We start from the raw sequence: 18,943 nt of genomic DNA, 5'->3' as shown, positions 1-18,943 counted from the left end.
CCCATCCCTAAAGAACTGAAACTGTGGAAGCTGGATGGTGTTATTATATCTTGATTTACTAACAAATGTACACATTAAGCTGGAACTCTTTGAAATTAGCCTCAATAAAAATTTATTTCCAGAAAAAAAAATACAAATAATACAAATAATCAGGAGGACGTGGGCTAGTCCAATGAACAAACTAAATAGCAGGAAGAGGAGTAGACCATAGAGTACCTAATCAATTAAAAGCTCTCCAAAGAAATGTCATGGACCATCTTAATGAAGTGAAGGAAGAGATTAAGGATATTAAGAAAACACTTGGAAAGCATACTGAAGAAATTGTAAACAAACTCAAAAAGAAAATGGATAGGATTGTGATGAATGTGGTACCATCCAAGAAATAAAAAATATACTCTCAGCAAAAATTAGCAGATATGAAGAGGCAGAGGAAAGAATTAGTAATGTGGAAGACATTACTTCTGAAATCAAAGTGATAGAAGAATTGATAGATAAAAAGAAAAATTCCTTTAGGAACTTAGGAATTTGAATGACAACAGAAAATGCACAAACGTATATGCATTATAGGCATCACAGAAGGAGAAGAGAAGGGAAAAGGGGCAAAGGGGTGTTGGAGGAAATGATGACTGAAAACTTCCTAAACCTATTGAGAAGATGAATGTACATATCCAGGAAGCATAATGTACCCAAACATTATAAATCCCAACAGGCCTTCCCCAAGACAAATACTTGTCAAATTATTCAATACTCAAGACATAGAGAAAATACTGAAGGCAGAAAGAGAAAATAGAATCATCACATACAAGAGAAGCTCAATAAGATTAAGTGCTGATCTCTCATCAGAAACCATGGAGGCAAGAATGCAGTGGTATGACATAGTCAAGGTACAAAAAGAAAAAACAAATCCAGCCATGAATACTTTATCCAGCAAAGTTGGCATTCAAAAATGATGGAGAGTTCAATATATTCACAGATAAATAGAAACTAACAGATTATGCCAATAAGAAACTTCCCCTTCAAGAAATACTAAAGGGAGATTTGCAGGAGGAAAGAAAAAAACAGGAGAAACAGAGTTGGAGAGTGTAAGAACAAGTGAAATGGCAAAGAGAGAGAGAGAGAAAGGGGTGTGCTTTATTTTCCCTACTAGACCATAAACTTATTGTAGGCTTTTAATAGTCTTTGAATGAATGAATGAATGAGTTATTCAGTGCCTGTATATGTCAGTCATTAAAGTGAATTTAAACAAAGGAACTAAGGTGCTACATCTTTGTGATCTTATCTGCCTTTTTTGTGTGTGTTACTCATGAATGTAAAATCATCATAGTTCACTCTACACTTCTTTGGCATTCTTCATAGCTGAGTTAATGCATATAAAGTGCCTAGAACAGTTTATAACATATAGTAAATGTTCAATAAATGGTAGCACTTATGATGACAAAATTTTTTATTTGATGACTTTGGAATGCATTTTTAAAATGAGAGTCATATAGTTGAGACTTGCTACATTGAATGTATTAAGCATAATGTTTTTCTTGATCAATTAAGTCATTGTGAATAGCTCACCTTCACATCTGGGTTCCTGCAAGAAATTAAGTTGATTTTATCTTTTTTAATAGTTTCAGAGATATTCTTTTCATTTCCAATCCCCCTCTTTTACCTTAATCCTACCTATCATCATCTCATCCCTTAATTATTTTAAGAACTTCACATGTGGTGTCTCTAGTTCCAGTCTCATATATATGTCCTTCCAAACTATCCTTGATGTTGTGGCCGAAATCATAATTCTGCAGTGCCTCTCTTATCATTTAACTCCCCTAAAACCCTTCCACATTGCTTACAGAATAAAATTTAAACTCATTTTTTACATGGCCCCTACCTCCCACTCTCTGTAGCTTTACTGATTGTCGCATGCTCCTTGCATCCTATGTTCTATCTGTCCTAAACTCTTATGCACTCTATTCAAGTTAGTTCATTTTGTGTGTATCTTACAAGTCAGTGAACTCTGAGTGAAAACCATAGGAGCTCTTCTACAATTAAAGTGCTTATAGTAACATCTATCTTGCTGATCAGAGGTCTTTTTTATTTCTTCCTGGATCTTGATGTAGGGTTGGAATAAATCAAATGAGAACTCACCCAAAATATTACTCTCTTTGAGGAATCTCCTTGAATCTCTGAGGAGTCATCCTCTGTATTCCAGTGGTTCCTGTACATGCCTCTGTAATAGTACCATATGGTAATTTTCTTTGTAATATATTGTCTTAGCTTAATTGAAGTTACAAATAATCTGTACCAATTTGTGGGATTAGTTGACATTCTACTAGAGTTTTCTCACGTACTTTAATCAGTCACGTTTTTAAACTGATACATATTGTTCAGGAAATACCAAGCCAGTCTCTAGTGACTTCCTCTGACTTGTCTGGACTCATGATCTGCATAGGATAGAACATGAATTTTGTTGAAAATAAAAGTATCTGTATATGTGTGTGTATAGATACATAGGCAGGTAGACAGACATACACATTGAATTTTGGGTTGTGTGAGAAAGGGTGTCAGCGGAAGGAGGTACAATGAGTACACTGAGAGAAAAATTCCCACAGTTGAGAAAGATATCTGACTTTGTAGGACAAACTTTATAACAGTATGTGAAGAAAATAATTGTTGTTCTGAGGACAGGGTTATTTTATTTTTTTAATACCCCATGACTGCTCGGGGTGACTGTGTATATGAAGGAATTAGATATGTGTGTTCTACAAAAGAAAGCCTACCACTTTTCATACAATATATATTAGGAACATAAAGAAAGAAAAAATATTAAAATTGAGAAATACTGAATGTCAAAAAAAGTACATTTTTTAATTAGTGATGTGTAGAATATCATTAGGAGACAATAGGGATTCTCATTAAAAGCTGGGTGGTAAAATTGATAGAATTTTATTACTAGAAGTTACGTGAACATAAGAATGGAAAAGAAATTTCCTATCAACGGAAGGAGTGCTGAGTGGCAGATATCTGAAAGGAGATCCAGACAGTAGCTATGAATAGAGAATAGACACTTTGGAGGGTCACAAGGGTCATTGCTATTGTCACCGTGTGACACTCTGAGGGTTGGCATGTTGATCCTGAGGCTTTGTCCTACAGGAGGTATTTTCACTGGCTGGGTCAGTGGCTGAGAAGAGTATGTTGGCTCTGCAGGCCTCTGTAGTCAGTATCTACATGGCAAAACCAGTAAGAACTGGAAGAGGTGAGAGCAACATCTAGATAAGAAACACTCAGGGGACTCTAAGATAATGTCACAGATAACATGATTCCTATCCACTTTTCTTAGTTTTTCAGGACATACTATAGAGACATGAGAAGAATTGCCCTGTGGTCTTGCCTGTCATCAGATAGGGGTATTGATCCAATGCGCTTAGGCACAAACTGATAAATAGACCTTCTCAGAACTAGCCACTGCTTAGGCTTGGGAATAAATAAATGGATTTTACCTCTTTGCTGGCCTTCCAAATCATGCTATTCTATTATCTTCAGTGCCTAGCACCATGTCTAATATATATAGTAAAAATATGGATGGACAGATGGACACATGATGAATAAGATGTGAATATATGTCTGGTCATACCTTTCCTTCATATTAATGTGTAGTTTTTGGGATATAGAACAGCTTTAATTTTTGAGGTATTAATAACACCCAGTGAAAATAAGCATGACAAAGGAACTAATTTAATTAAAAACATTGTTTATTTTCTCTTCTTTTTGTGTACTTTTTTCTCCCTTATCTAAAGACATACACATGATTGCATTTATGAAAATACTGAACAGTTGTTCTCTTTTCATGCAGGGACCTGAACTAATGAATAAATATGTTGGTGAATCTGAAAGAGCAGTTAGAGAGGTAATTATGCCGTAAGTGGAACTCTGCATAGGAGACTCATACTTCTGTGTAGTTTCCAAAATATTGTCCATTTTGGTTTTGGGTTATGGCCTTTGAAATTTCCAAATTCAAATTCCATTGCTGCATTTTTTTTCTTCAGACAAAATATTACTTTATTATTTAAAAGTATAATTTTGATTGTTTTTTAACATTATAATATTACCAGATTTTCTTTTACCAAATAAAGATATTTTTGTTATTAAAAAAATTATTACCGTTTCATTAAGGAAGATATGTTTAAACCTACAAAAGAGAATGCACAGTCTCAGAATGAGATTTAAATCCTTTAAATAAGATAGTCCTTTAAATTGTAACTTTGAGATAGATCTTTAAATTGTATATGAAATTTTCACTACTTTTTCCTTATTTTACTACTGCCTGATTTAGACAATGCACCTCTTTCTTCCATCCCAAGTTTTAAAGCTAGATCTGATGCCTGATTGATTTGCCAGTCCTACATATTGAGGAAGATTCACAAGTGGTAAATTCACACAAAGTCAAGGCAGCTGGAGTCAAATAACTACAGCAATCTGATCAGATGTCTGGGCTTGCCTGAGCAGAGATTGGCCTGCTTTAGAGAAGCTAAACAAGGTCACTAACACTCAAAAAGCAATGCAATGGATGGTCCCCATTTGAAAAAGACATGGGTAGCAATCCAGGAGTATTATGGATTAGAATACTTGGTTGTACATCTGATAAAAAAATTTAAATTACATTTTTCCCTATTCCTTTAAAGTGTAGGAGATTATAATTATATAACACATTAACTGATTATAATAGCAACTCCACTGATTAAAGTATAAAAAAGACAATGTTAATATTAACATTAACATTAATGTTTTTGAATTTTTTTTGTATTTTTATGGTCATATTACTTGTGACCAGAAAAATGGATTATAGGTGGCACACAATTTGGGCTTTTATTCTGCATATGAGATCTTTTTCTAGCCCATTTCCACATGTCACCCCTATGGCTTTCTGACCATATCTAAGCTTGAAAATTGAATTGGGTTGACTTCTGCTGCAACCAACTTAGGGCTCTTCCAAGTTTTGGCCATTTTTCTGGCTTTTTGTCCTGGAGTTATGTCAACCATTATTTTCCTATTTGGTATTGTGCCAGATACTTTGAATTCTCTTTTTTATTTGTGTTTTAAAATAGTCTCCTGAGGTATACATTTATTATATCCATTTTAAAGATGTGGAAATTGAGGCCTAGAGAAGTAAAGTCATCTGCTAAAGGTCAGACAGCTACTAAGTAGTGAAGGCAGGAATGTAATAGATAGTCTATCCAGTCTGAGTATCTATTATTTTAGGGTGTGTACAAAGTAAGTTGAATGGCACATAATATGATTAATTCTAAATACAGTTTTCAAGGTAAACCCAATTCAGAGTTTTCTGGAGTTTGTTGCTCTTTAGCTAATGTGGTACTCTTTCCACCAGATCTTCCGAAAAGCAAGAGCAGTGGCTCCTTCAATTCTCTTCTTTGATGAACTTGATGCTTTAGCAGTTGAAAGGGGCAGGTAAGAAACAGTCAATAGCAGTTACTGTGTAAATAAAATTTCTGTACACATTTGATCTGTTAATAAATTTGACCCAAAAGAGAACATTTTCAATTCATGTTGTTTTCTTCTCTTATACTCATTATTTCATTTTATCACTTTATATTTTCATATACTTTTTTCTTTTTTTTTTTAAGATTTATTTTATTTCTCTCCCCTTCCCCCCCACCCCAGTTGTCTGTTCTCTGTGTCCATTTGCTGTGTGTTTTTCTTTTTGTCCACTTCTCTTGTTGTCAGTTACACAGGAATCTGTGTTTCTTTAAAATAGCAAAACAGTAATACTCATTTGTGGTGTTTGAGTTAGTTTTTCTAATTTATTATCTGCAGAGCCTCTTAATACTGCCTTCCAATATTAGATTGTTGTAAACATATGATTAAAACTAAAGAAAGCTGGATTAAACATAATTGCTGATATAGTAGAACCTATTTTAATAATTACTCAGATTTTAATATTCTCTAGAATAAAACATGTTCCTCACATAATTATTTACAATAAAATATAAATTAGTATTATAATAGTTCTTTTCTCAATCCCAGACAATAACGATTACCTACAATATCATTTCAAACAGGTAAATATATCAGAACTGTTTACAGGTATGATTTTTTTGTCTGCAGATGTTTCAAAGTTCTTTAAATAATTTGTACTACAAGTACTTCATGTTGGATAATGTACTTTATGCCTACTTGTTGTGTATATATATATAGATAGATTACAAAATTTTTGTCAGTTTTACAGTAATGACAGAAAGCGACTTATAATTCCAGTTCTACATGTGATAAGAAGCAATGTAGTTACTTCTTTCTGGGTAGAGCTGCCCCATCAGATGAGCATTTTAATATAGGTTTTCTGCTGTTAGGAAGTCAGCTGTCCTACTTGGCACCCCACCCAATCAAACTTCCGAAAATACCTACCAGTCTTTTTGTTTTATGAGTTGACATACTTGGGCCTTCTTATTATTTCTAAGTTGAGAGTTGCACAAAGTGTGACAGATAACTCAAATTCACCTGAAATACCAGAGAAGAAAAAAGTTGTTTGCTGAAGTAGTGTGATCTACAGCATTTATTTGATACCAGAGAAAGACAGCTGGTTTTAGAGACTAAAAATGAACAGGGTGGGATGTAATGTTAAATATGTACCAGATGGGAATAAAATATATAGCAGAGTTCTCATAAAATTCTTCTGAAGTAAAATGGTATGGGAAAACAGACAAGGCACTTAGTAGAAATATCAAGGCAAATTTCCTCAGTAAGAATTTGCAAATATATTAGAGATGCTAATGATTTGCAGCCTGGAGTTATCATTTCCTCTTCTGGTTTCATCATATTGAACTTTTCAGGGGACACCTATGTGCTTTATGTACCTCCTTCAGTGGCTAGACCAACTCCAGTACTGTAAAAGTAAATTCCTTTTTATTAAAAAAAAAATTCTGATCATGATTTCTGGTTAGTTGACATTTTGGAAAACAAAGATGAAGCCTCTGAGTGAATATAATGCTAATGCGTTGAAAGTAGGGAGTTTTGGTTGCCCTTTCTTTGCACTAAATCTTATATAGTTACAGTTTTTTTTCCTAAAACCATAAGAATCTTATAGAGTGGCATTTTCTTTTTCTTCACCATTTTTCTTACTGTGTGTGATGGTCTAGCATTACCTCAAAAGTGATTGTTTTCAGGGACGTGGACTTGGCTCAATGGTTAGAGTGTCTGCCTACCACGTGGGAGGTCCAAAGTTCAAACCCAGGGCCTCCTTGACCCGTGTGGAGCTGGCCCACGTGCAGTGCTGATGCGTGCAAGGAGGGCTGTGCCACGCAGGGGTGTCCCCGCATAGGGGAGCCCCATGTGCAAGGAGTGCACCCCGTAAGGAGAGCTGCCCAGCATGAAAGAAAGTTCAGCCTGCCCAGGAGTGGCGCTGCACACACGGAGAACTGACGCAGCAAGATGATGCAACAAAAAGAGACACAGATTCTCAGTGCCACTGACAAGAACAGAAGTGGACACAGAAGAACATACAGCGAATGGACATAGTGAACAGACAACTGGGGGGGCAGAGGGGAGAGAAATAAATAAAAAATAAATCTTTAAAAAAAAAGAAAAAAAAGTGATTATTTTCTAATTAGCTTGCTGTTACTGAAAAATTAAAGCAAAGAAAACCTCCGTATATTTTTTTGTACTTTGGCTATTTGAACATATTATTTAGAAAGGAAAACGTAAGCATTGATAGATACTAAAAAGCATAAAATCCCAAAATACCAAGTCAATTTTATGCATTGTTAAAGCACCCATGGAATAAGAAAACATAGAGAAATGAAAAATTCCATAAAGTAGGAGACATTTCCATATAACATTTAGATTAAACCCTTGTGACCATTCCAAAAATGACAATGTGTAGAAAATTCTGTTTCCTCTTATAATGCTTCCCCCTTTCCAACTTGTAACATGTTCAAGAAATTGAGCAAAGAATTATGGTATATGCTAGTCCTTATTATCCTGTGCATGTTGAATCTAATTATTTTGACTATTTGCAGTTACTCCAAAGCGAAGGCTTAGTAATTAAGCTTGAAACTGAGGATTGCAGCCAGCACATTGAATATAGAGCATAGGCATACTATTTGCTTATTTTTAGAAATCTTTGTTTTCAAAAAGAAATTTTTAATGTTTATAAAAATGTGTAATTACAGCCACTATTTTCTCCTCCTTGCTGCCTCAATAGTTTCTTACTACCTCATTTAATATTTTGAAAAATAAATAAGACTGATACTAATTTCTTCTGTATGCTCATTTAAATTGAGTTGGGAGAAATGCTGCAAGTTTTTCTTTAATGATCTCTATTACATTTAGGAAAATGAAACTGTTATTAAGGAACCATAGCTCTTTGAAAAATAGATATGGTAAGGAATGAGTCACTGAGGTAGAGAGGAAATTTGAATTATACTGAGATAGTAATGACATTAGAAGACATTAATTTAGTGTTTCTGAAATGCCAGAAAATATTTTAAGTCCTTTTCAGGTGAAGAAAAAATTCACACAAAGGCCTCTTGCAAAGTAATATATTATACAATTGGGAACTGTCTCTAGTTCTCTGCTCCACCTCCAGGCTGGCTTAAATTTTTATCTTTTTAAAGACTGTAATGGGAAGGGGAGGGCAAGTTGGGTAGCAAACCATCATTCACCTCTCTCTTAAGGACCATGCTATCACCAGAAGTGGAGAGGTATAGGATGGGTTCCCATATTCTTTTGGCCCAGGCTCCTGAGACTAAGGAAATAGGCACTGACTAACCTGGACATTCCTGAATTACTTCCTCTGTCCTGGATAGCCCAGCCAATCAAAGGAAGGACCTAGAATCATCCTTATCATCTGACAGTGACTGCCTGGTAATACCAAACTACGACAGATTGGAATTAGGAACATATCTCAGGACTTAGGGTCACTAGCTATAGAGAGGTCCATCCTGTTTAATTTCCAAATAACATGAAAAAAATAATAAAGAAATGAATAACATGATGCTCCTCATTTGCACCCCACTCACCAGTTACACTCTGCTTTTTTAACTCTTATAGTCCTCACAGCAACCAGTAGTTGTAGGTGCTGTTCTCTCCATTTTATAGGTGTGGAACTTTATGCATATAGATGCATAAATACTTATTCAAGGTCATGCATGCTTAATGACAGAGCAGGTATTTGAATTCAGGTATTCTGATTCCTAGTAGTAGATTACCTGAACTACATTTTTTTTTTTACTTTTATGTTATTTATTTATTTTTTAACTTTGCTTTTGTAACATAGAGACCGGGATTCCAGGTCCAATTGTTTAATTATCTGTGTGAGCTTGTATTTATTGGACATCTTTTCTATGTGACTTATGTTAGTAATTACCCTATCTGTCTAACTAGGCTGTTGAAAGACCCCCAGAAGCATTAATTCATTCTTCCATTTAGTAAATATTTATTGGATGCTCGCTATATAAAAGGTTTTATTTTGGAGATACGACAGTAAATAGAACTTAGGACAGGTTTCTTAACCTCTCTAAGCTTTAGTTTCTTCATATATAAAATGGAAAATTATAGTAACAAGATGTAGGTTGTTCGAATTAAATATATCTAAAGTTTTCCATAAAGTACCTGGCATTTTATAAATGCTTAGAAAACATTAGTGTTTCTTCTTGTAATAATGGTAACAACTTCCATATAGATAGAAATATGGTCATGGAGAAAGAAATGAGTCTTGCTCCAGTGGAGCTTAAATTTTCATGAAGGATACTGATTAAATAAAGCATGTGGAAAATTACGAAAAGCCTTCTGTAGATGACAAGCATTTAATCACTCTAAGATGCCATTAGTTGTCGGACATATTGTTATTTTATTAACCACTATTGAAGAAAATGCATTCAGTATTTGAAAGAGAATTGTTTTTAGAGCCTAAAAATCAACAGGGTGGGATGCAATGTTAAATGTGTACCAGGTGGGGATAAAATATGTAGCAGGTTTAATATACAAAAAAGTTGGTATTAATATCTTAGAAATAGGAGAAAGACAGTTTTGGTGTTTGGGAGAAAGAGAAGATCTATTATGTTTCATAAAATAATATTTAAAAATAGAGATTTTTATGACAATATAAAAATATTATTAAATATATGAAAAATAGAAAATAGTTAAGTGCTCAGTTAACACTGAGTTACTGGATGGTATCTTCAATGAGGTATAGGAGCATCTATGAAAGTGATAACTGCCTTCTTGTGTAGCTTGTTTCTGCACTTATCCAGAATTGATTTCCTCTCGGAGTGGTTAGGAAGAATGTAATGTCCAACCCAGCTTTCATTGAAAATGAAGATTTCAGGATGAGCAACATTCTGAAAAGAGCTCTGAGTTTTAAAATATTGATCAGAAAACGAGTTAACCTCTTTAGCAGCATATCTAGATTTCAAGTAAATTAATTGAATTCATTATAATAAGCACTGTAGAGGAAATTTTTGTAGGCATCATTAAATGACACTTTCAAGGAGGGTTGTAAATTTTTTAATGTGATTTTTTTATGGTGGTTTTTAAACTTTCATAAAATCATAAAACTTTATAGCTGAAACAGCTCTTAAAATTGTCTCGTGCAAACCTAATTCAGAAGCAACAGAAACTCTTAGAATATAAGAGAAATGGCACTTAACTTCTTTGTGGTCCAGGCAAGAATATAGAGCCCATGGCTTCTAATTTAATGCTCTGTGAACTATATAGCGATTAGCTCTTATCTGTGATTTGGGATAGGAAAAGTATGATTTTTTTTGTTTAAGAAAGTCTAATAAGTACATCAAATTACTTTTAACCACTATTAGTTTGTAAGTCTGTGTTTTAAAGTTGCTAAATTCAATGCCTGTTTCTGATACAGTTTTTCCTGATTTAAACTTACTCGCCACACATATAACCTTTTCACATTGATTAACTTTTAATATTAAACAGAAATGCTGGGGAAAACAGAGTGTAAGAAGAAATGGAAAATATACAACAGGTTTTTTCCTTATAATAGTTTTATGCATTATAGCGGAGTTCTGTGAATATTTTTTGTTTCATGTTTCATGTATGCATTGCATCTAAGATCTATAATATAGTTAAAGGTAGAAGATGACTTTTCTTAGAGTATGGCCTGTTGGAGCATTTTATCTGTAATAGGAGATTATTTTTGTTGCTGTTGCAAGACATGTAAGTCTCTTACTGTAGCTATCTTGCCTTTAAAGTGAAATGCATCATGAAAAATATCATATGTAATGCTTTTGTTCATATTAGTATATGTTTGGCTGGCTTTCTTTAGCTTGTCTTTATCGCCCAAGCCTGAGTATTGACTGTGGAGTACAGGAGGGAGATTTTAAGAAAAATTCAGTTGCCTGCTATTGGGACTTTTTAAAATATATAAAGTGTTAACCAGGAAAAAAAATCAAATGGATACATGAGGTGTTGTTCTGTAATTTAGGAATCATTTGAAGGAGGGATGAGACATTTTATTTTATCAGAGGAGTTGAAAAGGAAACATACTGTTTCTGTATAACTTTTTAGTATTGAAAAGAAAATCAGTATAATACCATTGAATCAAAACAAAGTTGCTGGTCAGATTTGGTCTTCTGGCTATAGTTTGCTGACACCTGTTTTAAGATATTATAATACATCCCTTCAGTCCATTGGTCCATATGAGTTTTGAAAAAAAAATAATTTGGAAAAGAGGCGTGACTTCCGAAGGAAAAGGAGAATTAATGTTTTGGGGGTAATCTAACTACAATATTGTCTATATTTGCATGTTTTTCCATTGTGTTTATCTCTAGAAGATAAAGTATTATAAAATCATCTTACTGTATTAAGCATTTGTTTTTTAACTTTTTCTTGGAGTTGGTTTTGATTTCCTATGATGTCAGTCTTAAGGTTTTTGTTTCCTACTGAAGTTTTGGGTCAGCTAGCAATATTTCTCAGCCCATAAAACATTTTCACTATGCAGTTCTCCACCTAGCTCTCAGTGATGGGTGGAAGTAAAGGGCAACAGCCGCATGGGTAAGGAAATCCAAAGAATTCCCTTCACCTAGTCTTAACGTTAATGACAGTCACCATTTCCTCCTACAACAGATAGCAATTGGACAAGTTTGAGTTTCACTTCTTTCTGGTTAAAAGTGTTTGATTAGAGATGTCAACAAGTTACTTAATACGATTTTTAAAATTAAAAATGATGAGATGAATAGCTTCACTAGTTGCTACATAATAACAGCACAGAATCACAATTTTAAAACTAGATGGACCTATGTATGTCATTAAATTCAACTCATTCTTAGATGCCAACAGTTCTGAAATTCTTAAGGGAGCAATGTCTTCATCCTCTTAACCCAGATATTCAACACAGTGCCTAGCAAATAGGCATGCAGATATTTTTTTTTGAAAAAGAAAATAGACTTTTATCCAAAGAAGATGTACAAATGACCAGTAAACATATGAAAAGATGCTCAGTGTCAATAGCCATTAGAGAAATGCAAATCAAAACTATGGTGAGATAGCACTTCACCCTCATTAGGATGGCTATTTAAAAAATAAGAAAATAACAAGTGGTGGTGGTGATACAGAGAAATAGGAACCGTAGTACATTGTTGGTAAGAATGTACAGTGGTGTATTAATAGTCGCTGTGGAAAATTGGTTTGGTGGTTCCTCAGGAAGTGAAGTATAGAATTACCATATAACCTGGCAATTGCATTCCTAGGTATGAACCCCAAATAATTAAAAGCAGGTCTTGAACAGATATTTGTACATGCATGTTCATAGCAGCATTATTTACACTTGGCAAAAGTTGGAAGCAACCCAGTGTTCATTGGACAACCAAAAATTTAGATGTTCTCCTATGCTGTCTTCTAGATCTTGTGTAATTTTTTACTTTATATTTAGGTCTGTGATCCATTTCGAGTGAATTTTGTGAAAGGTGCAAGATCTGTTTAGATTCATTTTTTTGTATGTGTATTGATGTCCAGTTGTTCCACAACTCCCTTTCTCCACTGAATTGCCTTTTTGTCAATGATCAGTTGCCTATATCCGTGTGTGTTTATTTCTCTCTTCTCTAGTCTATTTCATTGATATATATATATTTGTCTATTCTTTTGACATTACTATGCTGTCTTGAATACTGTAGCTTTATAGTAAATCCTGAAATTGATTAGTGTCAGTCCTCTGACTTTCTTTTTCTTATTTAATAATGTGTTGCCTATTCTGGGTCTTTTGCTTTTTTTATTTAAAAAACTTTAGAATCAGTTCTTCCATATCCATGGAATAATTTGTTGGGATTTTGATTGGAATCGTTTAAAATCTACTGATGATGTTGGGAAGAACAGACATCTTAACATGATGTTATATGATTTTTTAAATTTAGTCTCTTGATGTGATGAATTGCATTAATTTATTTTGGAATGTTGAACCAGCATTGCATACCTGGAGTAAATCCTACTTGTGTATTTATTGTGTTTTATTTTATTTTTTTAAGATTTATTTTATTTATCTCTCTCCATCCCCTCGTTGTTTGCACTTGCTGTGTCTGTTCATCATCTTTATTTCTTTAGGAGGCACCAGGAACTGAACCTGGGACATCTGATGTGGGAGGGAGGTGCCTAATTGCTTAAGCCACTTTTTTGTTCCTTGCTTTGTTCTCTCTCATTATGTTCTGACTGTGTCTTTGTTGTGTCATCTTGTTGCATCAGCTTGCCATGCGTACTCTTTGCGTCACCTCACTGTCTTGCCCATCTTCTCTAGGAGGCATTGGGAACCTCTCCTCCCTGCTTTGATTTGTCTCTTATCATGTTTTTCTTGTGTCTCTTGTTGTGTCATCTTTTGTCAGCTTCCTGCCCGGTGCGCCAGTTTGCTGTCTTCTTTAGGAGGCTCCAGAACTGAACTGTAGGCCTCCCGTGTGGTAGGTAGGAGCTTAATTGCTTGAGTCTCATCACATCCCTGTTGAAATTCTTTTTAATGTAGCTGATAGTAACAATAATCAAAGGATAGCTACAATAATGAAGACTGTGTTTTTTAGGCAAGTGAGAAAACATTTTGTAAAAGACTGTTGCCATCTTTGATATAATTTTTGTAGAAATGTAACCGTGTTAATCTTTGCCTTTGAGGCCCTTCAGTCACACTTATTTTATTGTAGGGGAATCTAATAGAGTCTTTTACCAAGTAAGCAAACCCCAAGACAACTGGGTTCCAAAAATCTGTGTGTTTATAGCCACACTTAGTAGCATATAAATGATGATCCTGAAATGTTAAAGTCAAATGCTGCCAAATAGTGCTTCCCTTCCCAAAAGCTAAGTTTGGATAGAAAACACAAAAAGAAGATAGAAAAAATTTGTGGAAAGGGTTTCTTTTGACTAAAATCTGGAAATTTTAGCTATTCAAAATATATAATTCTTTGAGGACCCTAAGGGATCAAACTATTATTACATTTGAACAGGTAACCTACATTTAACACTAAAATGTAAAATAACTTTAATTACCAATGTACAGTAATTTCCAACTAATAAGTCTTGTCGAAAGAAAGTATCTCTTAGTAGTAGTAGTGTATGTATTAAAGGGTCAGTGGTCTGGGCATGCCTCATAGATGTGAAGGACGTCTGAGAAACAGTTCTTATCTTAATATTGGTTTGGTTGCTTTTCATGGGAAAATTTAAGGGAGTTTGATGCCTTTTACCAGATTGTAAGTCAAGGCTAAGTAGGGAACTGGCAGTACTAGTTTTGATGTTATCTGCTAACCTGTGCTGCTATTCCTGGCTTCTAAAAATCTTCTACCAGACCTCAAGTCCATGACTCATTTCAGTAAATGTTGTATGCCAGATACCACTTGTTAACTTTTGTTATAATAATTTTTAAAAATTATAGTATCTTCATTAAGCTAACTATAATGATAGTTACAATGATATCGCATGTAATTACTGGATATTGAGCATTACCTTTGTCATAAGTACTGTGCTAGTTCTTGTATGTATTTAATTTTGAAGAAGTGTACTCTTTCCCATGTTTTTACTCAGTAAACTGAGGCTTGGAAAGGTTAAATTTTTCTTCCACAGTGTTATACAAAAACAAGGGGTAGAGCTGGCTTTTTTTATCCTGTCTTATCAAATATCAAAATTGTTTCTTAAATTCAAAGCAGACTTCCCCAATGAGTACTGATCAGTCAAGTTTTTATTGGAATTAAATTTAAAAACTTTTATATAATAACAGTATGATTTCTATAAAACTTTAGTTTTCTGATTTAGCCTTTTGACATCTTTTAAAATCATTTATCTAATTCAATCTTAGACAACCTGTTGTCAGAAAATAACTTTGAATTGCTATGTGTTAATTTTTATAATTGTTTCTTTTATTGGATTATGTTCATGACATCAGTGTATGGAAATCCCAGGCCAGGAAAACATTCTTTGCTAAAAAATTGCTATAGGCAGGGTATAAATTGACTATAAATTGCTATAGGCAGGGTATAAGTGAGTTGCAGAATCAGTTCCTTCTCACCATTCTGCCTGAGACAAAACTATACAATTATAATGAATATTGCCTATGTTAGCTTGGAGTTTTTACTGGGAAGTCGTGGCAAAATGGAAAAATACATACTTATATGTCATTATTTTTGTTAATATTTTATACAAAGCTGCAGTTATACAGAGTGCATGTAGCTTACACAGAGGATAGCTGGTGAAGATAACTGGCTATGTCTGTCTGTGTGCATTTTATAGCAATAAAGCTGCATTATTGTTTATTCTGTATGTTTATCATAATGGGACAGTGTAGTTTATCATGTAGGTGGTAAGTTAGAATTCAAGACATTATTCTGTAAAAAAAAATTTTAGAATAGTTGTAAGTAAGCAGAAAAATCATGCAGAAAATACAGAGTTCCCATATACCCCCACATTATTAATACAGTATTAGCATGGTACTTTTTTTTTTACCATTGATAAAAGAATATTATTTTAATTATACTATTAACTATAGTCCATGGTTGACATGAGGATTCACTGTTGTATGTTCCAATTTTTAAAAAAATTTCTAGTAATTTTAATTCTAAGTGAAATTTCCCCTTTAAACACATTCATATGTATAATTCAGTGCTGTTTATTACATTCATACTGTTATGGCATCACCACCATTCATTACCAAAACTTTTCCATCACCCAAAACAGAAATTCTGTACCAGTTAAACCTTTGTGCTCCATTCCTTACTCGTGTCCTGGCCCCTGATAACCTGTATTCTAGTTTTTTTGACTCTGAATTTGCTTATTCTAATTATTTCATATTACTGAGATTATAAAATATTTGTCCTTTTGTGTCTGCGTTTTTCACTCAACATGCTGTCTTTAGGGTTCATCCATGCTGTCACATATCAGAACTTCATTCCTTTATATGGCTGAATAATATTCCATTTATGTATCTACTGCATTTTGTTTATCCATTCATTGGTTGATGGGCACTTGGGTTGCTTCCGTCTTTTGGGAACTGTGAATAATGTTGCCATGAACATTGGTGTGCAAATATCCTTTTGAGTCCCTATTATCAATTATTGTGGATATTTACCTAGTAGTGGTATTGCCAGATTATATGGTAATTCTATACTTCACTTTTTTAGGAACTGTCAAATTGTTTTTAAAATTCAGAATTTGAATCTCTTTTCCTCTTCATCCCTTTTGTCTGGTCTAGACCCACTCATTTTTCAGGTCTTATCTGAAACACGATAATCCCCTGGGACAGCCCACCCTAATTCTTCCAAGACCTGTCATTGCGATCTTCTTTAGTGCCTTGTAGGGTAGTGTAACAACTAGTTAGCAGAGTAGATACAATTAATGGTTTTAAATGTAATCTGTTTGCAGACTCAGAATATGTTTATATTTATATTCATATTATGTAACAAAGTCTTAGAGCTTTTTTTTAAGAATGTTCCTATCTGGAAATTAAACTCCCTTGTGGATTTTTTTGAATGATAGAGTCCACTGATTCAACATTTTCTGAATTTACTCAAGATAAAGTCAGATTAACAAGTCTGTGTACCTCGAGGATATTAGCTCTTTGCAGAAATTAGTACTTACCAAAACAATTCTCTTTGGCTTCCCAGATACCCCATGATCCCAAACATTATGGGCATTGAGGAGGACCATTTAAATTAATAAACTAACATTGGGATTTATATAACAATCTCCTATGCATCTGATTAGTTTAAGATAGAAACTACTCCTATAGTAACAGTAAGTCAGGGTTTTGAACTTGTAATGAATGTTGAGGTCTAAATTCTGTTAAAGATCCTAATTACCTTATTATTAAGTATGTTACTTGGTGATTTTTATGCTAAGTTGCTCTTGCTCTGTCACAGGTGCTCAGGTAAAAGTAGAAGATGTCCCTTTCACCCCCATTCCCACTCTGTCCTTCCTTCCCCTATCCTGCGAATATGTCTGGTTGAATTTGTGTAAGTTTAATACACGATTATTGCACTATGTACTTGTCCACCCAGGTGTATATTATATATGTATCAACTTTAAATAGATCACAGAAACCCCAAGTATTGTTAAAGAAAATTGTTATTCTAGGGCCTTGATTGTGTGGTATCAGGGTTTTGTTCATTAGTAGCACCTGCAGAATTTACCTCTTAAAAATTAATGTTCAGTTATTTTTTGTGGACAAAGGAAATGGGATTAAATTAGGTTGTAGTATGTCCTGTAGTGGCTTTGTAACCGACATTGTACAAGAACAGAAGGAAGAAAACAACCTGCTGTCTTTGCCTATTTCTCCAGTCAATGTGAAATGTGGATTGTAACCACCTTCCTGCTGATATGATTTAAAAATATTCTTAATATTTAAAAATATCAAGAAGCAGCAGAAACATCCTATTTATTATAGGTATATAAAGAGTTTTTTTGTTTCACGTATTTGTTTTAATAGACTTTAAGCTTCATGTGAGGAAACATTTTATATCTTCTTCAGATTTTTTTTTTACTCCCAGTACTGATCAGTGAATTTGCCATATAGAATTTAAGTATTAATTAAATTAAACAAATATCTGTATTCGATGAACTGTTTTAAATAATCGTATTTCTTCTGAGAACTTTTATATGTGACCCTCATTCAACATTTCAGTATTGGAGAGAAAATGAACATGGTTGAAGGTGGGAGTAGAGGAATGATTTTAATATAGTTAATTTGGGGGGGGGGGGGTGCGACTTTCTATTTTAGATATGATAATTTAATAGGTAATTGTATTAGTCAGCCAAAGGAGTGCTGAGGCAAAGTACCAGGAATCTGTTGGTTTTATAAAGGGTATTTATCGGGGGACTAAAGAGTCCAACTCAAGGTTGCTTCCTTACCAAACTATGTCACGGCATGTCAAAGCAAGATGACAGGCAGTGTCTGTGAGCGTTCAGCTTTCCTTTCCCCTCCTAAGACACCCATAGGTCCAGCTTCTTCTGATCTCAGCTGTAACCTGGAGGGCTTGTTTTCTTCTGGGCCTGCTCAGTTGCTTAGGGCTTTGGTCTCTTCAGCTGCAAACTATCAGGAGAATGGTTCATCTCTCTTCCCTGGGCCTCTGCTTTATCTATGGTACTACCTCTCTTCTTCTGTGTATCTTCTCTGTGTATCAATGTCTGTATTTCCTTGATTGAGTGTCCGTTTATGTAGCCCACAAAGAGGGCAGAGACTCAGACTGAGTCTCTCTAATGACATGATTAAATCAAAGCCTTAGTCTTTTTTTTCTTTTAAGATTTATTTTATTTTTACTTATTTCCTCCACACTCCCCCGGTTGTCTGCTCTTTTGTGTCCATTCACTGTGTGTTCTTCTGTTTCTGCTTGCATTCTTGGCGGCACTGGGAATCTGTATCTCTTTTTTGTTGCATCCTCTTGCTGTGTCAGCTCTCTGTGTGTGCAGTGCCACTCCTGGGTGGCTTTTCATGTGGGGCAGCTCTCTTTGCAGGGTGCACTCCTTGTGT

The 18,943-nt window shown here is 34.3% G+C and overlaps 1 protein-coding gene across 8 annotated transcripts in view; it reads left to right on the top strand.

Moving 5' to 3' along the window:
• AFG2A (AFG2 AAA ATPase homolog A) overlaps positions 1 to 18,943 on the top strand; it is a 327,373-nt gene that overhangs the window by 96,922 nt on the left and 211,508 nt on the right. For all 8 annotated transcript variants that reach the window (XM_004474658.3, XM_071214813.1, XM_071214823.1 and 5 more), the window contains exons 12-13: positions 3,839 to 3,892; positions 5,372 to 5,451. In XM_004474658.3, the coding sequence (XP_004474715.2) occupies positions 3,839 to 3,892; positions 5,372 to 5,451 (134 nt within the window). The remainder of the gene's footprint in view (positions 1 to 3,838; positions 3,893 to 5,371; positions 5,452 to 18,943) is intronic.

The sequence above is a fragment of the Dasypus novemcinctus genome, chromosome 1 (assembly GCF_030445035.2).
Source record: "Dasypus novemcinctus isolate mDasNov1 chromosome 1, mDasNov1.1.hap2, whole genome shotgun sequence".
Classification (NCBI taxonomy): domain Eukaryota; kingdom Metazoa; phylum Chordata; class Mammalia; order Cingulata; family Dasypodidae; genus Dasypus; species Dasypus novemcinctus.
Note: the sequence above shows the minus strand (reverse complement) of the source record. Positions and strands in the feature narration are given on the sequence as shown.